The 21,950-nt window shown below is 35.5% G+C and overlaps 2 protein-coding genes across 3 annotated transcripts; both read right to left on the minus strand.

Annotated features, from left to right (window-relative positions):
- Positions 1 to 777: 777 nt before the first annotated feature.
- LOC128678816 (prostatic acid phosphatase-like) lies at positions 778 to 10,676 on the minus strand. 2 transcript variants are annotated; one of them, XM_053760639.2, is made up of 8 exons: positions 10,552 to 10,676; positions 9,765 to 9,875; positions 8,975 to 9,072; positions 8,244 to 8,382; positions 7,633 to 7,815; positions 6,994 to 7,114; positions 5,915 to 6,123; positions 778 to 5,376 (listed from the first exon to the last, which is right to left on the minus strand). In XM_053760639.2, the coding sequence occupies exons 1-8, from the start codon at positions 10,645 to 10,647 to the stop codon at positions 5,194 to 5,196; spliced, it is 1,140 nt and encodes a 379-aa protein (XP_053616614.1). In that variant the 5' UTR covers positions 10,648 to 10,676; the 3' UTR covers positions 778 to 5,193. The 2 variants fall into 2 exon arrangements, with proteins under 2 accessions (XP_053616614.1, XP_053616615.1); XM_053760640.2 differs by having other exon boundaries at positions 10,578 to 10,674.
- A 2,030-nt stretch (positions 10,677 to 12,706) lies between these two features.
- On the minus strand, positions 12,707 to 19,751 carry LOC128678627 (prostatic acid phosphatase-like). The gene is made up of 8 exons (XM_053760273.2): positions 19,636 to 19,751; positions 18,175 to 18,285; positions 17,454 to 17,551; positions 16,642 to 16,780; positions 15,473 to 15,655; positions 15,090 to 15,210; positions 13,952 to 14,160; positions 12,707 to 13,189 (listed from the first exon to the last, which is right to left on the minus strand). Exons 1-8 carry the CDS (start codon positions 19,738 to 19,740, stop codon positions 13,007 to 13,009), a joined length of 1,149 nt encoding a protein of 382 aa, XP_053616248.1. The 5' UTR covers positions 19,741 to 19,751; the 3' UTR covers positions 12,707 to 13,006.
- Positions 19,752 to 21,950: the final 2,199 nt, after the last annotated feature.

Below are 21,950 nucleotides of genomic sequence, written 5' to 3' on the forward strand. Positions count from 1 at the left end.
TGCGTCTGTCTGTGTTCCACGTCATTCAATTAGGGCTCCGGGTAAGGCTCATGGGAGTCGTGATTCAAATAAGACCAGATTTCTTGGCGACGGATGGGACAAACAAATGAGAAGTAGGGGATTTTTGTGTGAAAATTATGTCAAAGAGCGTCTCTTGATAATATTATAGGTCAGGAATGGTGTTTGGGCCGTTGGGCGTATGGGACCAGGAGACATTCAGCGGTCCCAAACGCCCAAGTATCTAAATGGGTTCATTGTCCACACTCATGCAACGACACGATGAGAAAATTATTTTAGTACTAGCTTTTACCCGTGTCTCGCCCTCGACAATTCTAGGGAATAGTTCCTATATGTACTTAAGCATACATATAGTTCGTATATAAATATAGTACTTGGGTAGGATCTCTCTCATCTTCGCATTCTTCCCGGCTGCATTAGGAGCTGTGACGCTGCGATGCCCAGTGTCATCGTAAAAATGACCGTGTAATTTTGAATATTTGTATCTGTGATTTTACAACCGTCCACATAATTCAAAGACATGTAAATTTAATTAAGACCCTCGAGCAACACGTGGCTCTGTCTACCCCGTGAGGAACGAAGACGTGATACTGTATTTGTATTTGCACATTGTTATACATGTATTGAACATTATCAAGTAGCGGGGGCATTTTCGAGAGCGTCCAATTAATCACATGGTTAATAACATATATGTATATAATAAGAAACAAAGTTTATTTATTTACATTCAAACTCATAAAGACAAAAGAACAACTCGCATGTTGACCGGCGGTGAAGTGTGGTTTAGCACTTCACTTCTCACCATCGAATCGATTCGAAATGAGACTCGGCGAACCAATCACATTGCGCCATTGTGACGCAACGACAACCACACTGCAATGTGATTGGTTCGCTGCGTCTCACTTCGAATCGATTCGATGGTGAGAAGTGAAATGCTAACACGCACTTCGCCCACCGGTCACACGTCTGCTTCACCGGTTTGAGTCCATCTCAGCTCTAAATACAGCAAAAAAGGGAACAGCACAGTAATAAAAGTGCAGGGCAATCACTTTAAAAGCACACATTTCCTTTCGTCGGTCGACGACAGTGCGGATAGATATATTAATTAAAAAAAAAAAAACGGGATTACGAATGTCTTCGTGAGTAGGTACTTACTTTAAATTTCACTAAGGGTATGTAACTTTCAATTTATCGGAGATGTTGGCCATTAGTGTTGTTATTATGATGGTTGTAAAAGTCTATCGATAATTTTATCTGTCTATACATTACCTCCGATACAAATTGTGTGATCTCTGTATGGAAATATCTGTATCGAAACGTTACATACTTATTTCACTGCTTATTTCTTTTAGAATTTATTTGTATTCCATGTAATGAGCCGTATTTATGAAAAAAATTGTGCTTGTTTTTTTTATGACTATTAGAGGACCCTTATATTAATTTTAAGAAACACCTGTGAAAATATACAGTCACAATGACAAACACTTTCAAAGATATGACAAAAATAAAATCACACATATTTGGACTCGTCCAATCAGTCCATACGTGTTTTCTAGTCGTTTAGCACGAACAAGTGACGTCACAACGCGCTAAAATGTCCGCAAAGAAAGCTATGTTTGTTCGACAGCTACATTAAATATTTCGTTATGGTGATCACTTTTAAAAAAAGTTGTTATGTTGTCGCCCTCAATGACGTCAACATTTGAAACGAGTGGAAGGGGAACAAGATATAAAAGCGGCGACATCGAGACTGGGGGCATTCTCACTTGAGCAGTCGGACGGAACGGTCGAATAAGAAAAATATTGGTATCTATAAAAATATAATAATATAAGTAAACTCTTAACTTTATAAGTGTGTTAAGTGTTTCAAGACGTGGAGAAATAATTATATTAAAATATATATTGGTCAAATAAAAAGATAAGTAAGTATTGATTGTGCTACTGATATTAATTAAGAGTGAGTTTTGTGATTAGAAATAATTTAGTGTAACTATAAGTATAACGTTGGAATAAATGTGTGTCTGTTAATATATTTGTTGTTATTTCAGTTTGAAGTATGATTTAATAGTTATAAGATTTTCGTTTTCATACTTTTTGAAAATTGATTTTCCAACCACCTTTAAATCTTCGTTTGTTAATCCAGGTGCATTGTTACAGTCTATGAATTACTTATAATCATCCTAATTTTACCTAGATTATACATATTATTTACTATACCCTGACATTGTCAGCTACGCTATGTCACAATCTATATATTTTAATTGAAACAAATGATTGACATCCACTATTTTAGAAATCATCAAATACTTTGTCATCTGGGTTTAATTAAACATGGCAATTGATCCTACTATTAGGATTATAGGATGAAAAACCCAACTTAATGCTATACTTATATAGATAGATAGATAGAATATTTCTAAAACAACACCACAATACACAACCAGACTAAAAACACAGTATTCACATAGAACAATTGAGCAAGTGTACTGTGTTGCAGCAATACAAAAAGGCCCATCTCAGTACACATATCACCCAGAGGGGCGATACACTGATTTTCAGATGAGACCTGAATCAGTGTGCGCACGGTGTGTATGTGTATATTAACAGTGAAGAAGGAGATATATAACTACGATTGATATATTGCTTATACAATAAACATTGACTGTAGCTACATAAACGTACCCAACATAATAAATAAAGAAAAATGAAATACAACATGGTAAATTAGTAAAGGATGCTAAAGCACATAAATATTACATCACAATACATACACTTTACTAAAAATAAAAAAAACAATTAAAAAATAAAGTTTACTCTAGTGGCAACACCCGCTACTGGCGGCGAAGTGTACAGTTGCACAGTATGTAAACGCGAAAGTTTGGATATGAGGTTGTATGGATTTCGATGGAATTTAGAAATCTGTTTAGCAGTTTCAAGATGACACAAACACTTCCTCTTTACAATATTTGTATCGATAGGTGTTGGAACACCAACATTAAAAAGTTTTTATATTTCATTTTTTGGTTACGGCAACATTGTTTGTATCGAATTTCTGTCTATGGTTCGTTCTCCCTCTAATAAACGGTCCCGTTTCTCCGTAGCTCCTGGATTTTTATTTTACCAGCCAAATCTACAGTCCGCTATAATTAATATTTTACAATTTTATTCATGGTGAAGACATACTATGGGTATCGATAGAAGAAATATCGAAGCTTCTCCATCACTACTATTCGATGTCGTTTGAAGTTCAGTTAAATACGTTTTATAGAATTAAAGGCTTATAATTAAACTGATAACGAGGTAACTACATTAAATAAATAAGATTTCAGAGTTAGAAGTTTAACATAATGAAGATACGATTTTATCAAATTATAACAAATTTTGTGTTTCACCATGTGACCACATGAGACCACGTGTGCTGCGCGTCATGTGATCCCCGCCCTAGTCAGGCGGCTGATCAGAAACCTCCACAAAAACTTCAAAATGTTGAAGTATATTTTCCAGGCAACCCCGGCTCCGGGGCATCACAGCCGGGAACCTAATAGTGGTAGATGGCAAAGAAAAATCAATAAAACATTTCAGCATTCCACGTAACATTTTGCCATGTTCAGACGTCACGTATTCAAGGCAAGTTTAATTTCCTAAGGGACAATGTGTCTAGTCAGATATATGCGTCTGTTTATAAGTTTAAAACAAATATTTTTGATACAAAAACGTCATTTTTGCCACAAGATATTTTTGTCGTCGGAGATCTTGTTGAATTCAACATGCGTGACAATATCAAAATCATGTCCATTTAGTAAACCGTTGAGGAGTTCAATCGCCAGGAGCCGATCCTGGTTGCAAAATTTGATCATTCTTAACATAACATTGTCAACCAAACGGTTTACTACACATACATGATGTTATTACACGTGTTGAATGGAATACGATTATTATTCTGATTGTATAAAAAAAAATCATTTTTGTAAAGAAACTAAAATCTCTACAAGGAAATGTAAGAAAAGTCACATAGTCACATTGTCTGCTTTAATTTCGCATTTTTCTAAAACAACTTCACCAAATATAACAAGATTTTATTACCCTCAATCGGAAAAAAGATTTTCAGGCATTTCTACGAAAATTTGTTGTATACATTAACGGATAACGTTCCTATTCTACGTGGGCGGGGACCACATGAAGCGCAGCACACGTGGTCTACATATTCTTAAACTAGCGGCCCGTCCCGGCTTCTCTCAGATTAAATCATAATAAATTCTACACATAAACCTTCCGCAGGAATTACACTATCTATTTAAAAAAACCCGCATCAAATTCCGTTGCGTAGTTTCAAAGATCGAAGCCATACATCGGGACAGACAGCGGAAAGCGACTTCATTTTCTACTATGTAGTGATGCCAGGACTATTGTGATTAAGACACCAATCTTTAAGATTTTTTCTTTTTAAGAACTTTAATTTAGCACTCAAAAATAGTTTTCCTTTTAAATGTGGCTTTTATTTTTTATTATTTTTTATTGCACACCTTAAAAGGTAAATAATAGGTGGACTTAATGTCATATATAAATAGGCAAGTTTTGTTCACCTCATCAAGCATTTGAACCATTTTGCTTTAGGTACTCTGAAGTTTTATTTTGATGCATTTTGATCTAAGCGACATAAAATTCATAAAATATTGCCAATATTGTTAATTAATACTTTTTATTCTTATGAATATACCGTACGAATTTCATCAAAATCTGTAAAGCCATTTATCGTCAGCGAATTTTTTTTTTTTCGAAAAATAAAATCTTTGAACCTCTTTTTTTCGACTTCCACAAAATCTCGCTTAATTCAAATATATTAATTAAATTATTATTATACTTATATTATTAGAAATTATTATTATACTTATTCAAACGTCGATATCATAAGGCATCCTTCTACCAACCAAACCTTTGGACCAAACAGAAAAAGGCAAAATTGTGATGGCATTTTGGCTATCATGTAATTTTTTAAATTATGCTTGATGCAAAGGTATGTTCTAACAAACTTTTGAGCATTATAACAAGTATAAAGTAGAAACTTTAGTACCTATAAAGATAATTTTATACAGTTGTGTATTTAATTCAATTTCGAAAAAAAATATCAAATGTGTCTTCTACCTCACGACTGACGACAATATATTAGTTTTAAATCTACCCAATAGACGCTTCGTCTACTTCTAAGTCCTCGGAAAATCCGCACTCGTCCCTCCATAGACTGATATCTAAGGCATTCCCTTCAGTGAGTTCCACGAAACGGTCGTATTCGCAGAGTAGGTCGCAGCCTTCCACTTGGAGGTAGACCACGTCTTCGCCAGGAGACGGTAGGTACACAGGCTGAAAGTGATAACGAACATGGTAAGTAATGTGTTGATTGAACCGGCAATTACTTGGAGAACAAATGTCCAAGCTTTGACCTTTGACTTTGAGCCAATGGTGTGAAAGCTAAAGATCTGTCTATGTTCTTACGAAATGGAGAAAAGACAATTGGAAAGCTATACTTGAGCTTTGAGATAATATTTTTTCTTCAATTCTGAAGCTTTGAGAAATTTGTCAAAGCATAAATGCTTTTAGATTTTGATTATCCATCCAGATTTTAATTCACTATTCTAGTTATCAAGATTCCAAAGAAAAGTAGAAGAATGGCTTTACGAATACCCAAATATCTGATTGTAACAACTAAATTTTTTACAATTATTGCGACATGGTGAGTCGAAATACTTTGCCGGTTGCCATGCGATAAAAAAACCTATATTACAACATAGCTATATCGATTCATCACGATCGATATCTGGCATCACAGTAGCTTAGGGTCGTGAACTCGTGATTACCTATAGCCGTGACTCATAACTCTTTCATATGGTATATAACTTACCAAAACAACGTAATCCCCAGTGCTCGTGATCTTCCTGAGCTCCAAAGCGTAGGCTGCCGCGTATTTCGGCACCCCTTGCCGGTTCACCTTGGTCACAGCTTCCAGAGAATATACGTTGAAATCGTGAGCTGAATAGATCCTTAACTTGGGAGTATCTTCACCAGACATTGCCAGTTCAGCGTACGTGTAGAACTCTTCGAGTAATACTCCTGGGAAGATGAAAAAACAAACGTTGAGTTTATTCCATCACTAAGTGATGCCCGAGCGAATTTCCCACGAGAGCAGTGTCGTCTGGAGGCTCACCACATGTGCCTAATAAATTTTGACAGGTTTAATGAACGACTCTAATTCCAGCACAGGAACTGCTTAACATACCTTCCAAATGAGGAGTTTAAAATACATTTTTGGTCACCAATCCAAATGCTAAATTTGCTTAACCTCTACCTACTATCCACAGCGACCGAGCTCAAGGAAGCCGAGATTTAATTTTACCGAGTTTTAAAATTACTTGACCCCGAGAAATTTGGCCTCGTTTAGTTTTATTTGCAGGTCATGGATTCGTTTATTATGCTCGGATTTTTTCTGTTTTTATAACTACTAACTACCTATTATACATATACTAAGATTTATTCTGTATCTCTTTATTTATTTCTTATATTTTCTTCTTTAATGCGATCAAAATTACTACACTCTCTTTGTTATCTTAATATTTTCACCCAAAGGTTGTCTGGAAGAAATGTCCACATTTGAATTGAACGGAATAGAATAGTCTTTATAACGAGTTCACACACAAATATACACTTATATAAAGAAAACTAAAGGTACCTATCTAGTGTGCGAAACACAATATGTAATGTAACCGCTCAGTGACTTTGCGCTCATTTGTTTGAATACCTAGTTATAACCTATGTTTTTTTTCTTGTAAATGGTGCAAAAAGACTATATCTACCTCACCCTCTCACTGTATCCTGCAATCATTTTCAGCTTTAATACCGTGATGCACGGAGTTTGCGTTAAAAAACTTTAATATATAACGATTTGGCTGTAATTCACCATATTGGAGAGGCTTGATAGTTTACCTGCTTGTAAATGTATGTACTCGTTTACTCCGAATGTCAGTCCTATACATTCGTCAGCGGCATCTCCTATGTCGTCCAAGATGGCGTCGAGTTTGGGGCCTAGCTCCAATCCCAGACTGAGCTGAAAAATAAGTATTTCTAAATAGACTTAGGGCGAATTTGCAAATATCCAAATGGCACTGCACCTATCTAGATCAACTCCAAATCGGATGTCTCATTATCGCGTCGATTCGAAGCGAGCGAACTAATCACATTGTAGTGTAGTTGTCGTTGCGTCACAATGGAGCAATGTGATTGGTTAGCTGCGTCTCACATTCGATAGTGAGAAGAGAATGCATACCCGCACTTCGCCATCATGAGAACATTTATTTTGAGAAATTCTTCTTATCGAGTATGTGATGTTAGCAACATTGGTATAAAATTTTGTCCAAGTCGCCTAAAGGCATCAAGTATCAATACCAGATAGGCATATCGATAGTATGACCTTTTTCGATTAAACTGGTCGACACCAACCGCATTTGTGCCGGGACCATGTGCTATTGTCGCTGCACGCTACAGAGTTTCTATATAGAAAACTTTTTAAAAAATAAATTTGTGCCCGTGACAGGGCTTACAAATTTTAAGATCAAATTTACCAACTTGACTAACGAAGACGTCATAAATAGGATACACCAGAGCTGGCAGGTTCGTGATATTGATGCCCAGTTCACTGGTCAATATGTTCAGGACGCCACTGAACCGGGCGGTAACTTCTGGAGCTGATGATGTGTACAACGCGTAGTATGCCGTCATGAACTTCGGACAGTTCACCATTGCTGTGTTCTGGAAGTTGAAAGGTTTTGGTATTATTTTCAAGGACAGTGTGAATGAAGAATTAAATACAGAATGAGTTAGCCTCAAAGTTAGTTTGAGACTTGTATTATGGGATGCTAACTCAACTATATTATATATTATAATATATACTTGTATAGATAAATGTGCAAGGCTCTTGACCTGGTTATATGGAAAAGATCATATTGCATCTTGACCTGACTGGGGATCGAACTTGGGTCCGATCGCAATCCGGCATGATATGACCATTAGACCACAGAGGTCGTCGAGAATTAAGCAAGCAAATTTATGTGAAGTAAGGTGAATAAAAACAAAGTGAAAGAATTTCCGAAAATAACAATGGCAAAACGACATTAAATTCTCAACCACGTGCTGAGAATTTTATTTAAGTAATCGAAATGCAATTTAATAATACTAACAAAATCATATTTCACAGGTACAGTTGTGTACGGCACAGGCTCCCACGCGATTTCCGTGTGCCACCTCTCGCCGATGGGGGGGTAGATGGCAGCCAGGGCTGTCAGGATTGTCATCTTTGATCTTGTGACGTCTGTAGACCTGGAACAATACCAAGATTCCTGTGAATACCTATTAATTAGCCATTCGATCGTGGAAAATCGAGATAAAATGCATAATATTAATATCTGGTTGCCGGCTACCGGTAAGAATGGTTAATAATATAATTCATCATCATCATGTAATTTAAGAGGCTCTTGTCGGTGGAATTCTTTCTATTGTTCTCTCTCCAAAGCCAAATTCCTTTATTTCTTGACTAGCGTTTGCCCGCGGCTTCGCCCGCGTTAATTTTCCGGGATGAAAGGTACCCTCTGGTCTTCTTCATACTTCAAACTACACGTATATAAATTTTCGAGAAGGTTGGTTGAGTAGATAGAGCGTGAAGAGGTCACAAACGAACTTACTTTCACATATTATAGTTAGGACAGTTAGGATTTGGATACCACACGACGCCCTTTTTATTTTATTGCCCTGGTGTAACTATCTCTTGGTCTTCCTGAACCCTTTCTTCCTTCCACCTTAACTTCAATTATATATCTGAAGAAGGCATCGTGTCGTATCATTTCATTTTCGCAATGGTCGGTTATTGAATGGATGACTAAAAATCCGTATGTTTAAGCTAAAAGAGACTAACCTGATATAGATTTCGGATCTGTTGTATTTTGGAGACAGGAGCTCGTAGTAGCGACGTCTGATGAATTTTCCCAGTTCATAAGAACGCTTTTTCCCTGCCTGAAACCATTAATCAATCAAATTATCATCATATTTTAAGATGTCACGTGCTTAAATTATAAGAATTGTACGTCTGTATATGCCAAATCGCGTCATTTCGTCAAGAAAGGAGACGGCATAAAAAAGAACGGGATTGCGTAGCATAAAAGTTACTTAGGCACCAGCGGCTATTGTGTGGACCAATGGACTTACTTATTTATTCAATAGGAGTCGTGAGTAGGTGTCTTTCATTGAAATTTGCCTCTAAATTCATTCCTCCATTTTTACAGCCTCATTCGGCGTAGGAGGGAAGAGTGGACGGGAGACAAAACAGTCGAACAAGTTTTTGAGCTCTGGTTAAAACTAAATTTAAGGAACTAACGGCTAAGTTCAGTAATGAATACATACAATAGACGAAGAAGAAAAAGGAATATATGTTAATACAATATGTAATAAAATTTGCATCAAAACGAGCATTGTTGTGTTCCAGTTTGAGGGGTGAGAGAGACGGTGTGATTACAGGTACTGTGGCAAAAGATCCTAGGGCACAAAGTAGGCAACGTGCGCGTGCCCTGGTAAAGCAGGCGTTTATAGGCTGTTGTGACCACTTACAATCAGGTGGATTCCTGTTTGTCTGCTTGGTAGTATAAACAAAATGTGTAATACAGTACATAAGGAAGAAGTGGTATATAAAATAGACGGATATAACTTACTATAGTGAGTTGACCGTAACCGTATTGCGAAGACAATTCTTCGAGCGTCTCAGGGTCTGTTGAGAATGATATTGTTGACTCCAGTGGTGTTCTGTCTCCGTGCCTGTGAACCTGACAGATTCAGTGAGTGAGATACACACTCAGAAAGTCGCCTGCCGCGTCTGTTTGTATCTAAGCATTATTCTTTTAAACCACGTAACGGATTCCGATGCAGTTTTCAATGTTGTTTAAACAATTCATTTACATACAAATAAGCCTATATTAAAATGATTAAATTCGCAATATAATCAAAGCCCTAGGTCAATTATAGGGTACTTTGTTTTCAATAAATTAACCCTTAAAGTGCTGTAATTTTATATATAAAAAGCACACACTGTTCTGCCGTGATTGGAACTGTGGGCAACGGCTGTTAAATAATATGTTGGACGACTTCGGTGACGCAGTGGTAAAGTTCCGAGAGGTCCCGGGTTCGATCCCCGGTCGGGTCATGATGGGAAAATGATATTTTTCTGATTGGCCCGGGTCTTGGATGTTTATCTATTTGTTTGTATGTTGTATTTGTTATAAAATACAGTACCGTTGAGTTAGTATCCCACATGTAACACAAGTCTCGAACTTACTTTGGGGCTAGCTCAATCTGTGTGATTTGTCCTGATATATTTAATTTAATTAATAATTATTTCATTATTGAACATGGGCCTGTGTGAAATAATTATTCTGAATTTTACTCGTATATTAATAAAACAATACTAAAACGACGACGATGATAAAATAGCTGATGTCTTACCAAAAAGCTCATCACTAATTCCGTACCATTTGTGACGTCACTACACAAAACAACACGAGTCCACACCAGTAGCATTAATACATTGCATCTGGACATTGTCTGTGGTGCAATCGACCAAACTTGCAGCGAACGATTCTAGAATGAAATTTCTCTATGACAATGCATTTGGGGTGTTACGACATTGTGCGCACGAGTAAATATATTTCTATGGTGATGGGATCTTAATACGGCCTTCGAAATGAATTGGTGTGCTTGACGTTGGATTTCGTTAAAGTCAAAGGTTTTTATACGTCAAATTTTAATATATTATGTCTCATAAAGCTACAAACCACTCGAATTTCGTAACGAGCACTGTTGAGAAGAAATGTCGAAAGTAGCTAATTTTAACAGTCGTCATTTATTAAATCTCATTTAATAATAAGAAATGGACTCATTTATTTTAAAACTAAATTAATGAAAGAAAATAAACTTGTGTAGTCTAGAAACAATATTTCAAACGGTTGCACGTTTTAACCCACCCGAAATAAAAAGTTGCTGATAACCAGAACAATCCTCCCATTTCAAAATGTCACGTACCTAGTGACATCTTGAAATGGGAGGATTACGTTTAGCAAGTGTTTCAACTTTAGATATTATTTTATAAGTTATAAGTTCATTTTTCGAGAGCAACAACTGGTATTCCATCTACTTCATGACTTTCCTCATTTATGTTCCGTCTGACACGTAAGTACCCAACTGAATTGTATTTTATGTTATTTAATATATACTTAAATACTTTAGTATGTTATCATGCTAGTTTTTCGCCGCGAACTCAAAAACGACTGTACCGTTTCTAATGCCCCACCATCTTAAAAATTCTATTGGCATGTCCAACATACCTTTTAAATTTAATCAAAATCGGACCAACGGTTCGAAAGTTATCGTGTTATAAACAAACACGAAAGTTATCGCGTTACAAGCGAGCGAGGTCTAACATTCTACTTGGGGCAAAAATGCATTTTATGTATGTATGTATGTACATACAAAAAAATGCATTTACTTACGCATTTACACAATTTACTTTTGATTTTGAGTTATATGTATTTAGTATGCCGATACTAAAGCACAAAACACTTACAGTTACACAGCATGTAAAATCCTTCGTATCGTGTCTTGTATCCATATAATATCTTTACTCATGTGGCTAGCCGAGACAATGAAGAAAAATAAGAATCGGATTAGACAATGATGAATTACCACATGACGTAATTTTTTTCGTTTTCATAATGTCCAGTCAGGTAGATTTTAATATCTATAAAATGGTAATGAATTTTAGTTTTAAATATTATGACAAAATTGATTATATATAGACAAATAAAATAACTTGGTTTTTTTTTATAATTTTTATTTAAATTATTAATTAGTTTCCTGGTTTATATGTTTCAACAACAATGTATAACATTGACAATAAATTATATTATGTATACAACGGGGCTGATCATGAAGTATTCTATGGAGTATTTCTCTCGCAAATAAACAAAATCTATTTTATTTATTTTGATAAAATATGTGTGATTGTGACGTGACCCTAAGTAGATAGTTTAATTTAGTTTTGTACTTTTTGAGTAGGAAACAAATCCAAACAGATTTGGATGATGAAATATAGGTGTTACAGAGGCATTAAACGCCTGACAAAAAACCTTTGTCTGTAAAACCTTAAACTGTTGAGGATTATCATCATAATGCATTGTCATGGAAACTGAAGCGACGTGGGAAATTTAATCTCTGTAGGTCAACTGGAAGTGGGAGAAATCTAACTTGCAAGATTTGATTACAGACAAACAAGCATACATCGGGACAAGTTAAACTAAATAAAAGCTTGTAAAATTAATTGATCAGACTACGTATGGCAAGTCAAAAGTTACTAGAGTCATGTTAGGTTTCTTCTCGTGTCGGGTTCAGAGTATTTCCATAACGGTGCAACGTCAAAACGATTGTTACAACACTATTTATATGGGACGGAATTTTAGAATAACATTTTTGACGAAGCATGTTACGGACATTTGATATGTTTAATATTGACGGAATGTTCCCCGGGATTTTAATTGCGATGTGGTGAGGAAGAGAAGTGTATTGCGTGTTTTATGTACTATTTTTTGGGTTTAAAATAAAATTTTACAACAACATTTGTTGCAGAGCAAATGAGAATATTGTGACAAAACTAAAGTTTAAACAACCACAAAATTTAGCTTAAGCTTGCTATGGTAATACATATATCTATTTATATAAAATTTTGCTTTACTGACTGACTGACAGAGAACGCACAGTCGAAACTACTGGGCGTAGAAGGTAGAAATTTGGCGTGTTGGTTCCTAGGACAATGTAGGGGAACGCCAAGACGGGATTTCCTGAAATTCCCACGGGACGAAGTTGTGGGCAAAAGCTAATATATATTGTATGTAACAGGGTAAAAATTCTAATCCTCTGAAGACCCATCAACCACCAGGTCTTCGGTGAAGCCGCACTCGTCCCTCCAGGAGTCGATGTCCCTGGAGTTCCCTTCAGTCAGAGCCACGAACTGGTCGTAGTCACAGAGCACGTCGCAGCCTTCCACTTGCAGGTAGACCACTTCCTCGCGAGGAGACGGTAGATACACGGGCTGGATGTGAGGATGATAGTGTTAATACTTCGAGTTTTTAATGAGTTCAAGTTCATAAAATATATATAGAAGAAAATGGCGAAAAGTAACAAAGAAAGACAGAGTTTCTTATAATGTTGTAAGCGTTTAAATAAAATCACTCTTTATTTCCTCAAAAGCAAATATATAATCCAACCATACCAAAAATATATCTTTTTTTTTAAGTATTAAAATTAAACAGTACATAATACCCTATCGTTCGTTTGTTTTGCAAAGGGCCGTGACTTTCTCATAAAATATATTATAATCTGACAGATAAAACAGCTAGATAAATATCTAACTTTTTATGAGGGTTAAAAATGTCTGTATGCACATCGTTCACATCGAACGACTACGCTAAATTATTGGGTAAACTCATTTTGTAACCAAGGTAGACTGTATCCAACTCTTTCTCATCTTAGCTTCCAGATTACAGTCTCGTCTGTGACGCTACCTATTGAAAATAGGGCCCACTGAAAATATTCCTTAAACATTTTAAGATTTGGCTGTGATTTTACAGCTAACAGCTTAATTGGGGATGCTATGGTTGTCTTTTAGTTGTCAAAGTTTTATCCCTTGATCACCTACGATCCATCCACTATTCTGGTTTTCTAGTTAGTGGTCTTACAAGCTTCTAGATATCACTTTAAATACTGACTTTAAAATTATGATATACTTTAAAGTCTTTTGAAGTAGCGAAGATTGAAGTAGAAAGTAAGTAATTGAAGAATTGAAAGTACTCACCAGAACAACGTATTTCCCAGTGCTGGTGACCTTCCTGAGTTCCAAGGTATACGCTGACGCGTACTTGGGCACCCCTTGCCGGTTCACCTTGGTGACGGCTTCGAACGAGTACACGTTGAAATCGTGGGCCGAGTAGAGCCTCAGCCTGGGAGTGTCCTCACCAGAGATGGCCAGGTCAGCGTACGTGTAGAATTCTTTGAGAAGCACTCCTGGAATGTAAAATCATCATACGGTTTTTTCTCTCTTTAATTTTCTGTGGTAGAATAAATAAATATATTAGGACAAATCACACAGATTGAGCTAGCCCCAAAGTAAGTTTGAGACTTGTGTTATGGGATACTAACTCAACGATACTATATTTTATAACAAATACATATATAGATATACATCTAAGACCCGGGCCAATCAGAAAAAGATTGTTTTCCATCTTGACCCGATCGGGGATCGAGCCCTGGACCTCTCGGTTCAGTGGCAAGAACTTTACCATTGCGCCATCGAGGTGGTCATATGAACCTAGATAAAGGCTTTAAATTGGTGAAGGTTTAAAGGTCATGTTTATCCTGCTTTTCATGTAAGGTTTCTTAAACCACTTATACACATAAATACATGTGACCACGCCTTGCTTTGCTTGGTGATGGTGGTAGACGTGAAAATCTCTAGTCTCTTGCCATTGTTCTGACAAATCTCACTTGCTTAAGGTTGGTCCCAATATCTCCAATAAGAAGATCCGAACAATGGTTGATTTAACCTATTCTTTCACACCATCACATGCTTTTGGTAAAGGAAATATTGTAAGAAAACCTTTCATTATCTAGTATGAGGCTAGAAGAAACCTACTTAATTATAATTAAGTACCAGAAAAAAAATAATCGGGTAATAATGATTGGATAACCTAAGCACAAAGCTTTTATCGCAGTTCTGATAGACATAAACCGTGATATGAGCAGGACACGCCCGGAACTACAGCTTAGTGACCACAAGTACAATACTCGTATTACCACGCGCTGGGAATCAAACCCAGAACCTTCAGATAACGGAAGGATACTTTCAACAAAGTACAAAGACAAGATCCCAGACTAAATGAAGAAAATAAGGATAAAAGCAGTTTGTGTTATGTATAAAATAGTTGATTGGATACCTGCTTGTAAGGGAATATATTCGTCAAGTCCAAAAATCAATGCGATGGATTCACTAGCAGCTTCTTCTATTAATCCAAAAATGTCTTCAAGTTCCGGGGTTAATTTCAATCCAAGATTGCGCTGTAATGAGTAAGCCAAAATTTAATCAAACTAAAAATATTCTAACTCTTGAGTATAGTATATATATGAAAAAATAAATGAACGTATGAAATGTTTGTTCACTTGAAACATACTACAATGTCAAAAATTAGGTAGAATATTAAAAGTTAGCCACTGTCAAAGCAATCCGAAACATATCCGGATAAATCTGATTCTGTAATCGTTACACGTGAAGAAGAAGACGAAAAATGTTCTTAGTCTGTAAGTAGATATTTAATAGTACCTGGCTGGTGTAGACATCATAAATTGGGAACACTAAAGCTGGCCTGTTGGTAATGTCGAAGCCGAGCTGGTTGGATAGAGCTATAAGTACATTGCTCATTTTAGCTGAGACTTCTGGGACCGAAGTGAACAACTGCGATTGGTATGCTGCATCGAAGACCGGGCAGTTGTTTAAAGCCATGTTCTGAAAGTTTGACTCATTTACCTATGGATTATGGTTGTATACAGCTATAGTCGTATCAATTGAAAAAAATAATTTTAAATCTGATAGACCCTTGTCTATCAGACTTAAATTATTTTTTTAAATTCCCGCTCGATTCCCGATTTTTTTCATCTCATTATTATTTTCAACAAGTTTAGTTTGTTAGACATGTTAAAAAACCCCCGACTTTCAATATTCATTCCGCTACAACTTATGAACGGCTGAACCGATTTTGATCAAACATATATGAGAACCACCGTATAAAAATTAGCTATCAAATAAAAAAATCGCATCCAAATCGGTTCGCCCGTTGATGAGCTATGGTGCCACGTACACAGACAGACAGTCACACTTAGCTGTTAAACTAATAACACTCTTCTTCTTGCATCGGGGATTAAAATATTTTACTTCTATTCAAATTAAAAACAATTAGGGGTCCTAATAGGCGCTGTAACGAGAGAAAGAACATTATATGTAACTAGCTGCGCCCCGAGGCTTCACTCCCGTTTGAATTACGGCAATTATAAAGAATCCCATGTGTTATTTCAGGTTATATTCTACCCGCATACCAAATTTCAATTCGTCCAATTAGATTTTGCGTGAAAGAGTAACAAACATACACAAATTCACATACACACAAACATTCGCATTTATAATAGAATTATTAATTTAGTATAATTTTTTTATTTAAATTAATTTAGTATTTGTTATTTAGTTTTAATTTTTAATTTTACTTATAGTACCGACTTTATATTAAACTACTTTGTGTAAATACTTTTATTCTTTTAGTCCATTAGATTAAGTTCTGTTCTTATGTAATGAATAAAAAAATAATTATTGATAATTTATTATATTATTAATAATTTACGAATACGTAGATTTTGTTTTTTTCCTCGATACAATTCTAGTACTATTATAAATAAAATTTTATATATCTGAGACAGTGCTCTTAACCATATTGTACTTACAAAATCATACTTCACAGGCACAGTGGTATACGGTACGGGTTCCCAAGCAAGCTTGGGGTTCCACGTTTCACCAGCTGGGGGGTAGATAGCAGCCAGAGCAGTTAGAATGGTCATCTTAGTTCTGGTTATGTCTGTTGATCTGAAATGTAGACAGGAATCGGGATAAAGTCCTCCCATTGAAACGTTATATAGCGCGGCCTAATAAATATTACACCTAAACCTTCCTTAGAATTCTCACTATCTATCGGTGAAAGCCGCATGAAAATCCGTACAGTCGTTTTTGAGTTTATCGCAAACAGGCGCGGCTGAGGAATTTGTTTTATACAATGAAAGGATATGTGCTATAGGCCGCCTTTTGGTTATATAATTATTTACCTATTTTTTATTATTTCATTTTAATTTTTCAGAAAATTAGGACTTTACAAATAAAAACATGATAATAGCGGAATTAGAAACACTAAACCACTAAACAAGTTTTCACAAATATGTATAAATAGACCAGATTTTGCCCTCGGCTTGGACCGCGTGAATTTCCAACGGGAACATTTATTTTTCCTGGATGAAAGATACCCTATGTCCTTCGCTATACTTAAATCTACGTATGTGCAAAATTGCAACCTGATTGATTGAGAAGATAGAAAGCGAGAATGAACAAACTTACTTTCGCAATTATAATATTATAGTTACGCTAAATTTAAGTTGTACAATACAATAATGAGGAAAAAAACATAATAAGTATCAATCAAGGAGAAGACAGAAGAAGTAACTAAAAAGATAGAGAGAGAGAGAGAGAGAATGATGTTGTAACCAACCTGATATAAACTTCGGATCTGTTGTAGTGTGGCGATAAAAGTTCATTGTAGCGTTGCCTGATATGCTGGCCTAGTCTATAGGCAGATCTTTTGCCAGGCTGAAATAAAGAAAAGAATTATCAAGAGTTTACCCAGAGCACACTTCAAAACGGAATTCTTCTAAACAGAAGTAAATCATCTGGCTCGTACTAATTATGCTTAGCATGCATAGATAAAGGACAGAATTAAAAAGTATTGTTGTTTTATCATTGGACACAGTTGCCACAATCTACTAAACGAAATACGGTGCCCACTAAAGTCCGTCTAGTAAATTGTGACTACATATTGTACAAAAGAAATTAAGTTCTTTGTGCAGTGCAGCATAATTTGTCCAAGCTAGATTTAAAAAAAAAATGCTTTTACTTAACAGAAATTGATAGAAATATGATAGTGGCGCTTGGGATTATCTACGGAAAAGTACGACTATAGTTTAAGTGAGAGTTGCATCAGTCAATTTTAACCTGCGCATTGCTGATGTTTAGACAAAATGGCATACTTTTTTTGTGCACGCCAAAGTTGACGGTGCAACCGACTGTAAGTTTAAGTTTTTGAGTTGATGTTGACTATATTCAAGACGAGTGAGAATCGGTCGGGACTTGGGACGCCATTAGTGCCTAACCCTATGTCAAGCAGTAGACTGATGATGGTGAGAAATTCAACGGTAAAAATTGAAATATCTTACAAGTGTAAGCTGTCCGTAACCGTAGGGTGCTGTCAATGCTTCCAAAGCTTCAACGTCGGTCGAGTATGATACAGTCGACTCCACAGGGGTCCTATCTCCATGTCTGTGTATCTGAAAATTGTGTTCAAATTCAAATTCAAATTCAAAATTCTTTATTCAATTCAGGATGATATACATCACTTATTGACGTCAAAAATTACTTAAACTAAGTCTACTGCCGGCTTCCAAAGCGCAGGTGAAGAAGAAGCGGCGCAACAAACTTCACCGCAGCCTTTTCTCCAAGGACGTCAATTAACAAATATAGGTCTTATACATATATTAAAAATTAGGAGGACGAATTTACATCATTATTATTATTACATCATTATTATTGTGTACTTACATTGTTATATTACTGATAAAAAATTATACATAAATTTATATTTAAAAAATGGTAAGCCCTTCTGGCATAATAGGGACCAACACTGTTTGAATGAGTTTCTTTCAACACAATTTTGAAGCAGATGCCTACAACCATAGATAAAAGCAATATATCCTGAAAATTTGTACACATATTTAGATTCAAATTCAAATTCAAAATTCAAATTCAAAACATTTATTCAGAAATTAGACCTTCACAGGCACTTTTTCTCGTCAATCTTTTTTATTTATAGTTATTTCCCACAAACTACAAACTACTGGAATTTCGGAACGACCACTGCTGAGAAGAAATGCCGAAAGAAACTCATTTGAACAGTGTTGGTCAAATGAGTTTCTTTCGGCATTTCTTTGTGAAGGTCTAAGTCTTAGTTTGGGTGATAATGCATTATTATGATAGCATGACCTGATGATGCACCCAGATTTTGATAAGATGTGGGAACTCCTCAATGGACATGATTTGATCCATCAAATTGAGTGCATGAGATCTCTCAGAATAAATAAAAAAATATATGTATAGATAAATCACACAGAGTTAGCCCCAAAGTTAGTGCAAGACTTGTGATACGGGATACATTAACCAAGCATACAAGGTCAATCTGAAAAAGATCACTTTCCATGTTGACCTGACCGGGGATCGAACTCGGGACCTCCAGTGCAGCAGTCCGGCATGATGACCATTATGCGCGTCTTAACTAATAAGTTATTCCTACTTCTTTTTTAACACTCCAGTCAGATTTGATTCAAGTCGCCTAAAGGCATATGACATGCCTTATACGACTATCTACCGACATCTAGTGGCAAGTAGACTTATATATACACTAGTGAACATAAAGTGAGCAGGTTTCCTCACGATGTGTTCCTTCACGGAAGCAAGTGGTGGTCTATAAAAACTACTATACATGAATCAGATTGGTATGCGACCTCATGTGGAACGAGTAGGATTCGAACCTGGGACCTATCGATTTCAAGCGGACGGTGGTCTTAACCACAGGACCACAACCGCTTCGTTAGGACATTGGTTTAACATAGCAAAATTCTTACCAAGAAGCTCATAATTAGTTCGGTGCCCTCGGTGACGTCATCACGATGAAGACCAGCGTTGGTCTGACTCCAGATCACTAGCAGTATAAGAATTGACTTCAACATTGTTGCCTTCACCTTCTACCGCTAATGATGGTGAAGAACTTTTGTCAAATGTTTATATATCTTCTTTTATCTCTTAGAGATAGCAATTTTACTATTATTAATCATGGATAATTTATAACTTTTACGTATAAATGGATTATTGATGGCTGTAATATTTTTTTATGTTTAATTAATTGTTTTTCATATAATTAATCTTTATTTACCATGTAATAATTTAAAAAAATAAAATGAATATATATGTCAAACTTGAATACAAAAAACAGCTATATTTGGCAGCTGTATTAGGTCTTTTTGTATAATGTACATTATGTTACTGTAAAAACACGAACTACCGTAAATCCCAAGATATTCCAGTAAAACCTAAGATTTACCAACTCTTAATGGTAAAAGTGCGAACAATTTTGTGATTCGAACTTTTACCCACCATTCACATGGTAAATCTTAAGATTTACATCGAAGGCACGGTAAATGTTGAGAAAATAATTTTACTTTTGTTATTTTTTACTATTTAAGAAGTATTTTAAAGGTTATACCTTACCTTTAAAGTATATTAAATTTAAAAGTGAAAAACATTTATAAATAAAAATACTTACCAAATGAAAATAATTTAAAATAGGTACGGATTTGACTAATTACTTAGTTAATTAATTACTCTCATAATTATAATACCTACATAAAAATATGTAAGGTTTTGACTGAAAAATAAATGATTAATAAGAATGAATCATTGTTTTATTCCCAAAACCAACATTTACCAGCCGTCAGTAGCAAAACCTAGCATATACTAAATTCCAATGGCAAAAGCCCAAAATTAAAAATCCTTACATTTACCAACCCATACCGGTAAATCCTAAGATTTTCTGAAAAAACCTAAGATTTACCTGTATACGGACTTTTACAGTAACAAATATGTTGTTTAAATAATTATTCTACTAATAATTACTCTAAATACCACATTATTTAAATTAAATAACACTCTCTGTATTACTCAAACAAAGGTAGACTTTTAGAAATAATGTTTTTAGCGTTAGGTCGGCTATTGTACTTTTATAAATTGTATATTTAAGCAAAAAATCTTTTTTTTAATATCCTGTATTTTGTGTCCCACTGCTGGGTAAAGGCCTACCCTTCTGTCTTCCAAAGGTCTCTATCCTGAGCCATTTGTTGCCAACCACGATACCTGTCCTAAATCATCCCGCCATCTACTCGTAGTTCGTGGTCTACGAAGCGCAGGCGTCGAGGCCTGCGCTTTTCGGGAACCCAATTTGTGGTGATCTATGCCCATCTCCCTGGCGGCATTCGGCAAACATGCCCCGCCCAATTCCACTTGAGCCTTGCTGTCTTGGCGCCCACGTCAATGATCCGGGTTTTGGCGGGTAAATCTGTGTTTCTCACCCTATCAATTCTGCGAACACTTAGTATGCTGTGTTCCATTGCCCGTTGGCAGACCTTAAAAAATAAAAGCAATAAATCTTAAAGAAATAAAATTAGCAACTGTAAATTTGGACAATTTACCGCATCAATAATCACATATAAGTGATTCATGATTTATATTTTTTTGGTCGCGCTCTATATTGCCAATTTGCGGAATTTACCTTTGTCTCTTGATGAAATTTCATGATTCAACTGTTTTAAATTTGATATTTGTTGCTAAATTTTAACCAGTAGTTTGGGACATTCTTGTAAAATTGGAAAATTTTCAACATTAAATGGTCATATATTATTTTATCCCGTGGACTTTAAAGTTTCCTCGTTTCCCAGATTCAAAGGACCATCGACCCGGATATTTTATGTTAATTTTAACCTAATATCTGTACACATTCCTGAAAAAAGGGTCTAGACAGACGGACAACGAAGTGATCCTAAATTTACATTCTTTTTGAGGTAAAAAATACAATGATACAATGATAGTGTAATTAAATAAAGCAAAACAGGTTTTCATGAGTTTTCTAAATTATTTTAATTTAAATCTGGATATAGTGTTTGGATCAAAATCACATTATGTAAGAAAAACAAAATCGAGTAAATATTACAATGAGTAAACCCGCGAAAGAATGCTTGTATGTAAGTAGTTCTTTTTTACGTCTCATGAACTATGAATGGTTAACGTATGTGGGAAGCATGAAAGAAATAAAATTAATCCTTTTATCGTATCTAATCCTAGAAAATTACGATTGTTGAAAACGGAGCCAAGTTTTATAAAACTTGTA

This window comes from Plodia interpunctella, chromosome 20, assembly GCF_027563975.2.
Source record: "Plodia interpunctella isolate USDA-ARS_2022_Savannah chromosome 20, ilPloInte3.2, whole genome shotgun sequence".
Classification (NCBI taxonomy): Eukaryota; Metazoa; Arthropoda; class Insecta; order Lepidoptera; family Pyralidae; genus Plodia; species Plodia interpunctella.

Bases quoted from the DNA above. Each gene is read 5' to 3' on its own strand.
- LOC128678816 (XM_053760639.2), bottom strand. From the start codon at position 10,647: ATGTCCAGATGCAATGTATTAATGCTACTGGTGTGGACTCGTGTTGTT. The intron at 7,816-8,243 runs GTTAGTATTATT...TTCAACTTCCAG, and splicing joins TACCTGTGAAATATGATTTT to AACACAGCAATGGTGAACTG. The intron at 6,124-6,993 runs GTAAACTATCAA...TCATCTTCCCAG, and splicing joins GTACATACATTTACAAGCAG to GAGTATTACTCGAAGAGTTC.
- LOC128678627 (XM_053760273.2), bottom strand. From the start codon at position 19,740: ATGTTGAAGTCAATTCTTATACTGCTAGTGATCTGGAGTCAGACCAAC. The intron at 14,161-15,089 runs GTATCCAATCAA...TTTACATTCCAG, and splicing joins ATATATTCCCTTACAAGCAG to GAGTGCTTCTCAAAGAATTC. The intron at 13,190-13,951 runs GTGAGTACTTTC...CCTCACATCCAG, and splicing joins CTGGGAAATACGTTGTTCTG to CCCGTGTATCTACCGTCTCC.